This window comes from Sebastes umbrosus, chromosome 2 (assembly GCF_015220745.1).
Source record: "Sebastes umbrosus isolate fSebUmb1 chromosome 2, fSebUmb1.pri, whole genome shotgun sequence".
NCBI lineage: Eukaryota > Metazoa > Chordata > Actinopteri > Perciformes > Sebastidae > Sebastes > Sebastes umbrosus.
In genome coordinates, this window is record NC_051270.1 from 2,458,251 (window position 1) to 2,474,755 (window position 16,505).

Genomic DNA, 16,505 nt, shown 5'->3' on the forward strand with positions numbered 1-16,505 from the left:
GTTGGTCAGAGTGGAGCTGATTTTAAGTATTTAAGTATTATAAAACACGATGCATTGTTATGTTTTATAAGTTCATCATGGGTCAACGTTTTTTCCTCCGATTTATTTAACGGATTTGGTGCATTTTGAACTATAATCTGAGAAAAACAAAAAAGAAAACCCTAAGAAATGGTTCAACTTGAGCACTTTTTTTGCACGTATTATCAACAGAATAATAAAGAACAGAATAGTTAGTTGTAATCCATTGAGGTGTGAGTGCTGCATCGTGTATCATCGTAGAAGTATTCAGATCTTATGCTATAGTAAGAGTAGTAATACCACTGTGTAGAAATACTCTGCTACAAGTAAAAGTCCTAAATTCAAAATTTTACTTTTGAGGATTTTTTTACTACGTAAAAGTACACAAGTATAAACCTCAAAATATACCTAAAGTGTCAAAAGTAAAAGTACTCATTATGCAGAATAATGTATATTATTGTATTATTTAATTTGAATTACTTTATATACTGCTGGGTAGCTTGTGAAAGTATTATCTTAATCTATAATAATATTAGATTTCATATTATTAATCCTGTTAGAGCTCGACACAGTGGACATGTTTTGGTGGTGGGAGGAATTTTAGTGAAGTAGAAGTATAAAGTATCAGAAAAGGGAAGTATTAAAGAAACAAAGCCCAGAATTGTACTTCAATAAATGAACATACAGTAGTTATTTTCCCACCACTGCGTACCGTATATATACTATATATACTGTATATACTGCGTACCGTATATATACTATATATACTGTATATACTGCGTACCGTATATATACTATATATACTGTATATACTGCGTACCGTATATATACTATATATATATGCTGCGTACTGTATCATTATGACACTAAACTGAGGATTTACAGAGGGCAGGACCTTTAACCTTCAGAGCTGCTACAGTGAGACAGTTAGAGATTGTAGCTTTACTAAAGCAGGTGAAATGACCTGAAAACACTTCAGTTTGTGATGTATAATAAATCTGTATTAACCTAATAACAGATAAGATGGACAGAAGGTGGACGCTTGCAAACTTGGCATTGAATGAACAAACGTTTAGGGCAGAAACCTAAATGTTCAAAAGTCAAAAAAGCTCAGAGTTAAATATAAAAGATTTAAATGTGTGCAGATACAAACTCAAGCTACATGATTTGAATGATTTAATGCAGCATATTATGAAAATAAGTGTCAAGCCGAACGTGAGAAAATAACTTTAATGGACGACCTCGTGCTGTAACTGCAGGCAGATCATAAAACTCTAACAACCCACATCCCTCCGCCCGTCTCATCTCTTAAGAGAAGTCCCTCTCTCCTCGTAACCGATCTCTCATTAATTTCTACTTCTTCCGTGTTTTGTCCCGCCTGAAGATTCGGCTTCAACGGGAGAAACGTGTCACATGAAGACGATGCGTTTCATTGAGACTTGACAGCGTGACTGTAAATGATTCACGACCAGACGGGGTTCATTAGAGACGGAGTAGAAATGTAACGACCCTGCTGTCTCATAATTTTTACCCGTGACATTATTGCTCAGGGGGGTTCGATCAGTTTTGGATTTCTTGACTTTTCTCCCTCACAAGAAAATCGTGCATTTTAGCGCCACAGGAAAGACGAAGATACAGAAGCAGACAACCTTTATATATTAACCCTCTACAGCCTCCATATACAAAGAAATGCCTGGACATAGTTTTATATTTTTGTCAATTCTGAGCTTATTCTTTCAGTCAGTATTAAATGTTATACATCATATGATTCAGGAGAACCTACCCTTTATTTCTGGTGCAGTGTAAAGTCACCATCATGCATTACCTGTGTGTGAGCATACCATATTTGACATTAAAAAAAACGTGTTTTTTTTAATAACTCCATAGTCAACTTGGGATTTTTTCTTTTTCTCAATGTAAAAAGTTGTATTTAGGGGTTTTTGAGCTCCATGTGACGTCGGATGCGGCTGCAACTAACTCTTATTAGTTTATTAGATTAATCGATTAGCTGAAAAATTGCCCAAAAAGTGGCCTCCTCAAATGTCTTGTTTTGTCCACGACTCAAAGATATTCAGTTTACTGTCATAGAGGAGCAAAGAAACCAGAAAATATTCACATTTAAAAAGCTGGAATCAGAATTTAGACTATAAATACTCAAACCGATTGATCAATTATCAAAATAGTTGCCGATTAATTTAAAGGTTGATTAATCGTTGCAGATCTACATCTTTTCCATCATGAACGGTTCCAAAATAATTTAGGCTGTATCTGAAATCCCTCACTATACTCACTATATAGTGGACTATTTAGTGAGATCGCTATTTTGTAGTGCTGTCCGAATGTATAGTGAGAATAATTATACCGTATTTAGTGGACTCAAAGTATCCCAAAATGCAAAAGTAGTGTACAATGATGGCAAAGAGTGTAGAAGCAAAGAGACGAAACTCAAAGTGTTTTTTGTCAACAGCTGCTGTCGCCATTTTGGACTGAAAACTCTTATTATATTTTTAATATTTTATCGTTCAACACAGGCCATTTCAGTAGAATATGACAATAGAATAGAAATAATTTTGTTTTAATCTAGTACACCACTTTGTAGGCGGATGTTATACTGGCGTCCAGGAGTCGCTTTCAGTCCCAAATGGCGGAAGCGTAGCTCTGCTGCAGGGCGGTGATGTTGCAATGGACTAATTGCGGCTGTGGATCAGAGGGTAGAGCAGGTTGTCCACCAATCGCAAGGTTGGTGGTTTGATCCCCGGCTGCTCCGGGGTCACATGTCGATGTGTCTTTGAGCAAAACAATTAACCCTAAAATTCTCCCGAAGGCATAGCCATCGGTGTGTGAATGAGTATTTAGTTTAGATCCTGATGGGCAGGTTGGCACCTTAGCAGCCTCTGCCATCAGTGTATGAATGTGTGTGTGAACGGGTGAATACTGACATGTAGTGTAGAGCGCTTTGAGAGGTCGGAAGACTAGAAAAGCGCTATATAAATGCAAGTCCATTTACCATTTACCATGAGTAGTTTGTTTCCTAAACCTAACTAAGTCGATCTATTCCTAAACCCAACTAAGTAGTTTGTTGCCTAAACCTAACTAAGTCAATCTTTTCTTAAACCCACCTAAGTAGTTTGTTTCCTAAACCTAACTAAGTAGTTTGTTGCCTAAACCTAATCAAGTCAATCTTTTCTTAAACCTAACTAAGTAGTTTGTTGCCTAAACCTAATCAAGTCGATCTATTCCTAAACCCAACTAAGTAGTTTGTTTCCTAAACCTAACTAAGTAGTTTGTTGCCTAAACCTAATCAAGTCAATCTATTCCTAAACCCAACTAAGTAGTTTGTTTCCTAAACCCACCTAAGTAGTTTGTTGCCTAAACCTAATCAAGTCGATCTTTTCCTAAACCTAACTAAGTAGTTTTTGTCATGGAACTTCTGTACTCAAGTTACGGCACTTCTAGTGTTATTTTAAACCAAACCACGATCTTTTCTTAAACCTAACTAAGTAGTTTGTTGCCTAAACCTAACCATGTTGATCTTTTCCTAAACCTAACTAAGTTTTGAAAAGACTGGAACAGAAATTGACACGTGCGTCACGTGTTGCTGGACACTCGTAGGAAAACGCACGGAAAATAGGTTGTTGAAAGGAAATTCGTGTCTGTGTACACGAATCAAATAGATTAAATTTTGTGACTATTTCACGAACTGCCGTGAGACTGTGTTGGTATTTATTACGGATGGTTCACCAGCCGAAGTCGATCTGGCACGTTTTAATTGTGCGACAGCAATGACGTCATTAACAGCACAGAGAAAATGACCTGAGTAGTGTCTGAAAGTTTTCATTTTGCCGATGAGCTCACGATATAAAGTCCTTTACGTAGAACTCTCTCGATAGTGAGTACGGAGGAGTGATGAGTGAATGATTTCAGACACAACTATAATGTTTTATAGAAACATGTCTCACGTAGCATCGATGCTACGTTAGGCTTTTAAGGGTTAACTCAACAGGTCACACAGGGACAGAGATTCAAGGGTAATTTTGCCTTTACTGTCCCATTTAGAGACCTGAGTGTGAAAACATGATTTATATCCCCTCCTCAAACTGAAACCAGAGGTCCATGTCTGGCTGAACAAACACAGGTGAGCTCTCTGTTCACATGATAACCCTCCTTTAATACGCTTATTTTCCTTCATCAGCCACGACAGTGAATAACTGCGTCGCTAAATCAAACCGAGGCCATTTGTCTCAGGTGTCGTCGCATGTTGGCGATAAAACAGGTCGGAGCGATTTATTAGCTTTGTGTTGAGAGTTTGATGGATGAGATTTATGTCTCTCTTTCCAGGAGATTGGAGGACTTTGCATAATGTGCCACAGCTGTACTGTCAGTAGGACATCATTCATCACTTTTTATTCATAAGATGCATTCAGGTCTGATAAAACTATGTTTTGTAGGGATCTGTGTCTGTTCTGTATATTTAGTTTAGAGTATTTTAGGCACAAAAGCAAGAAAGAAAACTCTAATTAACAGTACACTTGATCTTTACCTAGTTTTCAGTGTGCTACTAGCTTCATGGCAGATATAACTGGCCTTTATCTTATCACAGATAGAGTATATATAGTATATATAGTATATATATCCACCAGAGAGCGTTGGCATGTTTGTGCATGTAAACTGACGACCCCTGACTCAGCGACATTTTATGGGTATTTCATATTATATTCAATGCATAACATTAACCGTAAAAAATAGTGAACACCATAACTGCAGGAAGTTTGTGTAAAAACGAGTGATTTGGATGAATTGAGCAGATTATTTCCAGTGAATATTGCATCCGAGATGAGTTTTCCTGTTATTTTTAGGAACCTTTAACACAAATGTCTATTATGTTTTTTTTAATTATTATTTTTAACAATCATACCTACTTAATAGGCTTCTTTTTTTTTTGACGAATTCAGCCTTTTCTTCTCCCTGAGCCGTCATTCTATTAGCTCTTTGGTAGTTTTAACTGCATAATTTTCTATTTTTTTAAGTTTATGTGGTAATAATAATCCAAACTTTTAGTTTTCTTCACAGAAATGATTGAAACGTTGAGACATAGGCCAACTGTATTTAAAAAAAAGTTGTCTTGCACCCCTCATCAAGAAGGCCTCGCAAGATATACGCCACACCCCACCCCTCCAAAACATTTCATTCAAATCCATCACGGACTTTTGGAGTAATCCTGCAAGCGGACAAACCAACAAACCAACAAACCAACCAACAAACCAACCAAAAAACCAACCAACAAACCAACAAACCAACCAACAAACCAACAAACCAACCAACCAACAAATAAACCAACATACCAACCAACCAACCAACCAACAAACCAACCAACCAACAAACAAACAAACCAACAAACCAACAAACCAACCAACCAACCAACCAACAAACCAACAAACCAACCAACAAACCAACAAACCAACCAACAAACCAACCAACCAACCAACAAACAAACCAACAAACTAACAAACCAACCAACCAACAAACAAACCAACAAACCAACCAACCAACAAACAAACCAACAAACCAACCAACCAACGAACAAACCAACAAACCAACCAACCAACCAACAAACCAACAAACCAACCAACCAACCAACCAACCAACCAACCAACCAACCAACCAACAAACCAACCAACCAACCAACCAACACCGGTGAAAACATGACCTCCTTCCTAGGCCTTCAGCCTTGGTGGAGATAATAAGATATATATACTGTATATATTTATTGTCCCCGAGGGGAACGTTTTCTTGGGCAATAGTGCTGCACACAGCTGGAATCAACTTAAAACACTACATAGCCAAAGACACAGTAATAAATTACAAAGAAGAAAGATGTGTTAAATATTGCACATGCCTTGTGAGATAAAAAACATATGAATAAATAAATAGGCATTAATGAGGACAGAACTTGTTAAACCATAAAACCAGTTATTTATGCTCTCGTGTTGTTTACCTCTGCAGACTACCGACGGCGTGTTAGTGTTGTATAGAATCAGTTTGTGCTCTGCGGTCGAGGCTTTGCTCTGCTTGTTGAAACTCTTTACTGTTGACATAAATTAGTGCGGATGGTTTTATGGTGTTGTACCGCCGTGTGCTGCCGTACGTCACTGACCTAACGCTGGATGAAAATCTGCTGAGCACGGCATGTTGCAGCCGTAGTAAATTGTATAAATACTGCATATATATGTAGTAATCTGAAGTGGGTCATTGGTCCAAACAGTGAACGAATCAAAGCCTGTCTGTGTACAGGAGAGGTGGTGCGACTGTAGCATCACGTGTTACATAATAATTGGATTGAGGGCTTTAAGCTATAATGGCGCTGCTTGTTGAGAGACGGCGAGTCAGAGGTGACGCTTTTATCCCGGCGCTCACAGTGAACCTGCATGAACGTCGGGTATCCTCACACCTACGGTACCTGAGCTGCAAACATTAATTAAACTGTGTACACAAAGTGCAAAAAGCTAATTAACTGTTTGGAAGAGTTCAACGTCCTTTTTTATCCTCCAAAACATGCAGCAGGTAAACATTCCTGGAAACAGTTGAAAGAAAATCCACACATCAGAGATGCTGTTGGGTCTTTAAATATGTTTTTAATTTATCTTGTGATCCTGTTTGATTAATAGGCGCCAAACACAGCTGCTGCAGTGCCAATTTTAAACGGGGTCATAATTACCATATTGAACTGTTGAGCACTTAAACACCTCACCTACTGTCACCAGCAATTCTACTTTCCATTTCCTGCTTCAGTGAATCAACAGATAACTGAAATGCACAAGTGGCCGTAATGAAAGACACAATGCCCTCCGACGGCACAGGAAACAACACTTTCACTTGAAAACTTTTATAACATCTTCTACGAGTAAACAATCACCACAGAGGTAATCCTTCAGTGAGTCGACTGTTGCCTTCTGAATGGTACAATTCCCTTACAAATATTAAAGAGAAAGCAAAAGAAAGAAACACTTCAGATGTTTGTTTGGTTCTTAGAAATCCATTTATGTAAATAAATAACGCCGTAAAGAACAAGAGGCGCTCAACCTGCCTGACGTCGGACCATAATCAGTCAGATATTAAACAGTTGTACGGATGAAATAACTGTTTAGACCGACTTTAAGCGTTTACAGCCCTCTTATTCGTCTGAATGAGGCCAACTCTGTTGACGCAGCTTTCCGTACTTAAAATGTCCGTGTTAAAGAAAATCATAGACTCTTGAAAGCGCTCGTACGTTTGCCAATGCGGCACAATCCTCCACTGTAAATGTGTTACTTTCACAAGCTGCATCTGGATAAAGAACTGCATCAAATTGCACATACTGATCATAGTGACAGATCTTTGCATGCACAGTGCAAATGTACAGAAGTGCCTCATCCTTCACCAGAAACTAATCACTGGTTTGTTGGTTCCAGTGTCGGGTAAGTCACTCACTTAACTAATTACTCCTATAAAAAGTAATAATATAACTTTGCTTATTATTTAGAATCAAAAGTAAATAGTTATGTTACTCATTATATTACTTTCGATAAAGTAAAGCGAATGCAATACCGCCCCCCCGCTGCTCCGATTCTCCGGCCAGTCTCACGTTCCATTGTCCCCTCACTCGTGAACAAGACCCCGAGGTACTTGAACTCCTTCACTTGGGGTAAGGACTCATTCCCTACCCGGAGACACTTGAATTACAATATGCTGAAAGGTTATTATGGAATTTTTGCCCAATGATGTCAAACATATTCTGCCTACTGCCACTTTAACCAAAAGGGAACAGGAATTGTGGAGCATTCTGGGGCACGTATAAGTGGTGCTCATAAATAATTGGTTTTGTGAAACAGACCTCTGCAACAAAGCTTGAACTACACCTGCTGCCAGCAGCAGACTCCGGGTGTCTTGTGGCTCACAGAGCTGTAAAGTAGTGTTTGGTAGTTAAAACATGGTTCTTTAACTGTACCTAGATCTGCCTCTGATTGGAGGAGGGGGAGGACGTGAACACTCACCTACTACGACAGGTAGCACCCTCATAGCTTTCCTCTCCCTGCTGTTGATCTTGGCTCTCTTCTTCCTGTGCAGCTGTTGGCTGAACGTTATCGTGGGCACCGAGTTCTCTCTGTACTGCCGAGGATAGGGAATCTCCTGCTGCATGTAGTCGTCCGTATCGTCCAGCCGAGACTGGGCCAAGTCCCTCTCGATGACCCTGGGCAGAGGCATTGGCAGAGGCCCGGGGATGGTGCCCGCCAGCGGGGGGAGGGCGGTGGCGACGACCGCGTGCTGCAGCTTCCTGCAGGCCTCGATGCTGCTGCGCAGTTTGACCCTACGGGTCTCCTCCCAGTGTCGCAGCCCGCGGAAAACCCCGAAGTAGAGCAGGACCATGATGGGGCAGGGGATGAAGAAGGAGCAGACCGAGGAGTAAACCACGTAGTTGTTGTCCTCCAGTTTGCACTCGCTGGTGTCGCGGTTAGGCACGTTGTTGATGCCAAACATGACGGGCGAGGCCACGGCGAGGGCCAGCAGCCAGGTGGCCGACAGCAGGAAGAGCTGACGCTGGTCCACGTGTCTCCGGTTATAGTTTAGTGGGATGGACACGGCAATGAACCTGCAACACAACAGAAGAGTTAAAACTCTAAAGAACATGTCAAATAGACTAAACTGTTTCAAAGCGGTTACTTAATACTACGGCTGTCAGTCGATTCAAATGTTTAATCACGATTAATCGCATGATTTCTCATAGCTAATTGCATTAGTTGCAAATTAATCACACATTTTTTAGCTGTTCAAAATGTACCTTAAAGGAAAATTTGTCAAGTATTTAATACTCTTATCAACATGTGAGTGGGCAAATATGCTGCTTTGTTCAAATCTATGTATATATTTATTAATGGAAATCAATCAACAACACACGTGGGTACCCATAGAACCCATTTTCATTTACATATCTGAAGGTCAGAGGTCAAGGGACCCCTTTGAAAATGGCCATGACAATGGCAAAATTTAGTTTGGAGCGTTATTTAACCTACTTCGCGACTGGCTAGTATTACATAGTATGACAAATTTGCTATAAAGGGCCTGTTTGTAACTTCTTACACTTATAAATCATTGCGGGTCGGTGTCCCATGCGCGCTCGCGTGTGGCTACGCTGTTCAGACTCAGACTCCAACATTACCGTAGCTTTGGTCTCCAGGGCCGGAGTCTCTGCTGTACTCTGCTCCTCTGCTCCTCTGCTCCTCTGCCTGCCTTCACTCACACACCGCGCTCGTTCTCGCTCTTTCGCTCCACTCTCACGTTCATGCGCGCACACTCCACACTGAAGAGTTAATTTAGCTCTGAGAATATCTAGTGAATGTTCAGTGGACTTTTGTGCAGAAATAACTGCTGCAGCTCCTCCAGACCAACAGAGGTTTCCCGTGTCTTGTGAAGTGACGGGGCTCCGCAGAGAGAAACGTTATCGTCTCCGACCAAAACTCCGATGTCTCCCATGTTCCCTCCGGCCGCGGTCGGGAGGCTGAGGCAAGAAAAGCCAACACTAGGATCAGCAGTGATTCATGGAGAGACCTTCGTCTGGTCAGCTCACATTACTGCCAAGCAGCTGAAATATAGAGTGATATTGTGCTTTTAGCTGACGTGTGTCTCCTCACTGTTTTGAGTGATGCTCGTTCATGTCTATGTAGAGCGAGCACAAGCGCGAGCAACAGGACGCTGACTTTCGTTGACTTAACGACCACAGGTGTCGCTGTTAACAAGACATTTCTGATTCTTACAAACAGTCCCTGTAACGCGTTATTATTGCATTAACTTTGACAGCCCTAGTTAATACCTAATAAATCTTTCCTTTTCATTCTTTCAAGTATTTATCAGATATTATTCAGTAGTTATAAGATACACCAAAACTTTAATTTTACATTAAAGTATATTACATGATTCCTGTTATTTCTAATGTGTAATTTAAAGGGTTACTTTAAAGTTAGTATTTAGTAATTTAAGTTTTAGATGCTAAAAAAGGCGAAACAAAAAACTGTCTGTTTCCTCTCCAAACCCTCCGCTCATCATGTTCCTATTTTATTGAAGTAGTTGAAGAAAAGGAAATAAAAAAGGTACGTGAGGGCATCACCCTGCTGCTCCAGACAGCGGTCGCTGGTAATTTCTACTTTTTAAAGGTTTGTTTTATGTGTGTAATATAAATTGTCCGTTTGCCATGCAGAGATGTTCTGCAGCTGCCGTCTGCTTTGTTTTCTATTAACACTAGAGTTTTATTCTGCAGCTCCAGAGTCAAGTCAAACTTTTTTTATTATCCCAGCAGGGGAAATCCAGAGACGAACACAAGCAGTAAATAAGTAATTTACTGAACGCTGCAGAATCCACACGGCTTGATTTGTAGTACTTTTTGTTCCAGTGTATAATTATTCTAAAACTACTGCTGCGTATAAAACCTCAACACATTCAAATTAGAGTTTATAATCTCTAATTTGGAACATTTTTTTCCTAACAAGAGTTTGTTAAAATGTGTTTGTTTCCCCAAAACAAATTGAGGACAAATGCAGCACTCCAGTTGTTGTTTAAAAAAAGAAAAAGGTGAAAGTATCACCTCCATCACTTCACACCTCGATTGTTTTGATGAATTTTAATTTGAGCCAATGGAGTTAATGGACTCGTCACACCTTCATCAAACCTCTAATGAACTGATATTGAGTGCAGGAGGATCACACTCGTCTCCTCTTATGAACTCAGTGTGGTGAACGGAGCAGGATTTTAAAGTGTAGTCTAATTTTAAAGTGGCTCTATGGAAGAATCAGTAATTGCTTGTTAACGACAGTTAGTGCCCCGTTGGTCACGCTCACACTACGTAGACGCACGAGCATCGGTCAAAACAGTGAGGCGACACACACAAGACTGAAACTGATTGAAAGCTAAAACCAGAATATCTCTCTATATTTCTCTGCTTGGCAGTAATGTTATCTCCCGCTGTGAATCCCGCTGATGTTGATCCTAGTTTTCGCCCCGACATCAGTCACATTTCTGTTTCACAGACGGGCTTCACAAGATGTAACTTTGTTTTTTTGTGCTTCTGTTGAGTTTGTGTTGGAGTCTGAGTTGTGATGAGAACTAGGGATGTTAATAATTAACCAACATTAAGCATTTTAACCGATTAACGCTATCGGTTAAAACGGTTCAATTTAATTTAATTAATTTTGAATGTCATTGTGGTCTCTTTGCGCGTCTTTGCAGTCGTTTTTTGTGTCTTTGTAGTAGTTTCGCATGACCTTGAGGTCATTTTGCATGTCTTTGTAGTGGTTTTGCTATTTTGAAGTTGTTTTGTGTTGCTGTCGGTTGACTAGCTGTGGTTGCACACTGTTAGCTCTGTAAGCGGAGCTGAAAATAAAGGCACACGTCAGTGCGTATGACGTTACATCCGTTGGATTTTCCCGGAAAAAACGTCCCACATTCTTCACATTAAAGCAGTCTACTACAGGCTCATAGGGGAAAATAAGAAAGTCGCGGAAGGTCTAATTTTTTAGGTTAGGTTACAACCTGTTCACACACTGGCAATCAAAACATTTATATGTGTAAAAACTTGCATACAGTCCCTTTAAAACACAGTATCTGATTGATTTGCAAAATTTCCCCACTGCGGGACTAATAAAGGAATATCTTATCTTATCTTATATCTTATTTATGGATAAAATAAAAGATAAATATGAATCCTCGCACTCCCACCACTGGTTTCCTTATTCCCTTCCTCCGTTGTCTCACAGCAGCTGTAGAGGGATGATTGATTATTTATCCAAACCTTGACCAGACACACATACCTGTCCACGCTGATGGCACAGAGGTTGAATATGGATGCGGTGCACAGCATCACATCCATGGTCATCAGGCCGTCACATATCAGCATGTTCAAGGACCAAACTCCACCCTGAAACTACACACACAGAGAAAGAAAGAAACACACAAACACACAGTGATTAGCTCTAAATCTGAGAGTAAATATGTTTAATCCTGTTGCACCACTGCAGCTCAGCGGTGAGACAAACATTCCTCCAGTGAAACACTTTCTCCTCTCCTGACTTCTCCTCAGGTGAACACGGAGAGGTTTTAACTTTCAGACTGACTTCCTCTAATCCGGTGAGTGCATGTGGACAAAGCACCGGCGTGACACTCGGGTAGATTAACTGGCTGCAGCGGCCGCTGGTGCAGGTAACAAGATCACAAATGCAGCTAATTAAAGAGGACTTAAGGGGGAAGCCTCATCTCGGAGACAGACAGATAGTTAGACTGACAGGCCAGTGGGCAGGTGGCTTTAATACTTTAATAAGAGCTAGATTACTATTTCAAACGTGTTTATATTACCTGGAATATTGTGATTCATGGATCATGCCTCTCCTAATAACCAGTACGAACCCCCAGTGACTCTCTGACTCTAATTGATCCTCATTAACGACATAAGAGAGGCAGCATGACTCACTACTAGATGGTCTCCTATTTGTGTCATGATGAACTGGTTCTGGTGGCTTTAATGGGCAACCTTCCCAGCTCAGATTACTTCAAGTTCAAGCATTGATCCTTTTTATAGTTGTAACCAGGATATCCCAAATATTTGTTTTTACGTGTGAGAATAATTAGACTCCTAAACATGTAAAGGTGTGTTTCTTTACACACTAAACTCTTCTGCTCTTTGTGCAGTGTACCATGTCTGCAGGTGTCAGGTGTGAAGCAAGCTACTGTCATGGATGGGTTATAAAACAATGAGCTCCGGGGCACAGACATGTAAAAGGCCCCCCCGTTGTCTGACACTGGAGCAAAACACCAGACTGAAAGAGACACAAAGCGACCGTCAGTGTCTTTGCGCATCTTTAGAGTGGTTTTGTGTCTCTGTGGTTATTTTGCGTTTCTTTTTTTTCGCTTTTTTGTGGTAATTTTTGTGTTTTATTTTGGTCATTTTGCACGTCTTTGTAGTTGTTTTGTGCGTCTCTGGCTTTGCGTGTCATTTGGTATCTCTTCGTGGTTGTTTTGCGTGTTTTTGCAGTCATTTTGCGTGTCTTTGTACACGTTATGCATGTCTTTGAGGTTGTTTCGCGTGTCTTTTTGTAGTCATTACGCATGTATGTTCTTTCTTGTATGACTGTAGTATGTTTCTTTGTTTTGACCTGCCAAGGGACTACAGATGTGAATGAGCTTAAAGCTATAATCTGGTACGGTGCATCAAATGGTGACATTTATGTTTTAAACTGTACATGGTCCCTTTTAAATAAAATAATTAAATAAATAAATAAATGTCATTGTGGTCATTTGGTGTCTCTTTGTGGTCGTTTTGCATGTCTTTGTAGTTGTTATGCATGTCTTTGCAGTCATTTGGCGTCTGTTTGTGGCCGTTTTGAGTGTCTTTTTTGCGTGTATTTGTGTCCATGTTTGCAAGTTTTGTGATAATTTTGCATGTCTTTGTAGGTTTGCGTGTCTTTGTAGTCATTTGGTGTCTGTTTTGGACGCTTTCAGTGTCTTTGCAGTCATTTTGCATGTCTTTGCAGTCGTTTTGCATGTCTTTGAGGTTGTTCTGCATGTCTTTGAGGTTGTTCTGCATGTCTTTGAGGTTGTTTTGCGTGTCTTTGTGGCCATTTGGTGTCTCTTTGTGGTCGTTTTGCGTGTCTTTGTGGTCGTTTTGCGTGTCTTTGTAGTCGTTATTTATGTCTTTGTGGTCATTTGGTGTCTCTTTGCAGTGTGTCTTTGGTTTTACGTGACTTTGCAGTTGTTTCGCGTGTCTTTTAAGTCATTTTGCATATTTAGTATTCATTTTGCATGCCCTTGTGGTCATTTTGTGTGTCTTAGTAGTCGTCTTGTGCTGCTGTCGGTTGACAGACTGCAGCTAAACTTCAGTATTTAATTCCCAATTAAAGTGAAGAGAGGCTGTCTGTCTGTCCGTCTAAAGCTTCCTGCCACAGCAGATCACACTGACACTCTCCGTACATTTATTACATCCTGATAATATGCCCCCCCTCCCAGTGACCTCTTGTGCCCCCTGGGTTTGTTCAGTAATCCCACTCAGGTCTCTGCAGGTGGTTTCTTACCTCTGCGTAAACGAAGAGCGGCAGAACCAGAACCGCCAGCAGCAAGTCTGCAACCGCCAGACTGACTATGAAGTAGTTGGTGGTGGTCTTTAAAGCCTTCTCCGCGTACACGCTGACGCACACGAGCACGTTTCCACCGGTGATGATCACAATCAGCAGAACCCCGAATAACAGCGCTGGGAAGTTGTAGTCGTTGACCGCAGCCTCCGGCAGCGTGTCGTTGTTAGAGTCAGAGGAGATGTCCGACATGGTCGCCGACTGACGCGCTCCTGGACCGACGGAGAGCGACTCTCTCCGACTCAGTGTTCATCTATGAGCCGGATCCAGCAGCTCAGAGACCAGCAGGTGCGTTTACAGGTTTACAGGTGAAGAATGAGAGAGTTTTCCCGAGAGGACGCTCATCTGAAGCTCACCTGACGCACTGAGTCTCTGTGCGTCTCCAGCTCTCCAAACGCACGAAGAGTCTCCAGATCCTGCAGCGCGCAAAAACCAGATCACCAGATCCTGCAGCTATTCAGCCTCTCGGTTCATCATTTACTTCTTGCAGCATTATGTAGATCAGTTTCTCTGCCGTCTTCTCAGCTGCTGAAGGAATAAGTGAGCAGGAGTGGACGAATCAGAAGGCAACAGCTTAAATCCATCCGCGCAAATCTGATTACTGGAGCTCTGCTGCTGCTGCTGCTGCTGCTGCTGCTGGTGATGGTGCACCATGAAAGAGTCACAGCAGGGGAGAGAATCAGCTGTTTGACAACAAAGATCATTTCAGAGGAATGTTTAGCTATGTGACCCATTTTTCGACCTTTAGGTTTAAGTTGACCATATTTCAATGTAAGAGGGTCTACACATTGAAATGCATTGAAATTATGCAGAATATTCAGTTAATATAAACTTATTCTAGGTTGGGGTGAAATGCAAAAAATCTAAAATTTAAAAATAAATATAAAATAAATAAAAAAATAAATAAAAAAATAAATTAATACAAACAAATAAATAAATAAAGGGAAAATTAAACAGAAGAGTAAATGGATAAGAGAATCAATACAAAGAAATGTATATAAATCTAAAAAAAAAATTAATAACTGAAAGTAGCTTCGTTTGCAGGCCACTCATTTGCATAATGAGGCAGAAATGCATAAAGAAATAAAAAGAAAATAATACAGAAATAAAATAAGATAAGTGAAATGCAAAGGGAATATCGTGCAGAGAATACATAAATAAATGCATACATTTTAAAATAAATATAAAATAAATTAAAAAAATAAGTGCAAAAAAAAATAATACAAAAATAAATACAAACAAATACTGGAAATAAATAAAAATAAATACATAAATAAATAAAAGGGAAAATTAAACAGAAGAGTTAATAGATTGGGGAATTAATACAAAGAAAAATAAATAAAGAAGCAAATTAAAACAGAAATATCAATTTATGTCACATTTTATCAATTAATTGATGGCTACATTTATTTTTAATAATATTTTTGCAACATTTAATGAGAATTTATTTATTTATCCAGTCATTTATGTATTCATTAATTTATTTTTTTATTTTGGCAATGTCCATCCTACATCCATTTGAAAATGGATGTATAATTGGATGACCTCCCTCTAATAATACATCAATTATATTCAGGAAGAAGTACTCCGACCATTTATTGAAGTAAATGTAGGAATGCCACTTTGTACAAATACTCAAGTAAAAGTCCTGCATTCAAAATTTTACTTAAGTAAAAGTACAAAACTAGTGGCATCAAAATCTACTTAAAGTACCAAAAGTACTAGTACTCATTATGCAGAATGGTCCATTTCAGAATAATATATTATCGTATTATTATTATTATTGATGCATTAATGTGTTCATCACTTTAATGTTGCAGCTCTTAAAGGTGGAGCTCATTTCTAACTACTTTATATACTGCTGGGTAGTTTAATCCATAATAATATATCATAACTTATTTGTTGATAATATTTAGTATTATTCTGACTAGTCTGTGAAGTAACTAGTAACTTAATTTATCAAATATATGAGTAAAATGTACAATATTTGTCTATGAATTGTGTTGTAGAAGTATAAAGTAGCGTAAAATGGAAATACTCAACTACAGTGAAAGTACCTCAAAGTTGTACGTACAGTATAGTATTACAGTAGGCTACTTGAGTAGATGTACTTGTTGTTACTTTCCATTACTGGTATTTTAGTAAAACAAAAACAACTAATACCACACCATAAAAGTACAATTTACATGTTTAGTTTCTTAGTGTCTTTCCAACAGAAGGTTTATGTTATTACAGTTTTTCTCTGTTGCAAATGCAGAGACGACCATCACGTTAAAAACATATTTGTACCTCCTCTGCTGTCAGTATTTAGAGTCTTCTCTTCTCATACGAGGGTGAGTGTGT

General features: G+C 39.5%; 1 protein-coding gene and 1 long non-coding RNA gene across 2 annotated transcripts in view; both read right to left on the bottom strand.

Annotated features, from left to right (window-relative positions):
- Positions 1 to 14,667, bottom strand: part of drd4b (dopamine receptor D4b) — a 20,082-nt gene extending 5,415 nt beyond the window's left edge. Inside the window, exons 1-3 of the mRNA XM_037790552.1 lie at positions 14,106 to 14,667; positions 11,853 to 11,965; positions 8,049 to 8,644 (exon numbers count right to left, since the gene is read on the bottom strand). Coding sequence (XP_037646480.1) covers positions 8,049 to 8,644; positions 11,853 to 11,965; positions 14,106 to 14,354 — 958 coding nt within the window. The 5' untranslated portion in view covers positions 14,355 to 14,667. The remainder of the gene's footprint in view (positions 1 to 8,048; positions 8,645 to 11,852; positions 11,966 to 14,105) is intronic.
- On the bottom strand, positions 2,609 to 3,599 carry LOC119500709. The gene is made up of 2 exons (XR_005209673.1): positions 3,372 to 3,599; positions 2,609 to 2,705 (listed from the first exon to the last, which is right to left on the bottom strand). It is a non-coding gene; the product is annotated as an uncharacterized LOC119500709 (long non-coding RNA).
- Positions 14,668 to 16,505: the final 1,838 nt, after the last annotated feature.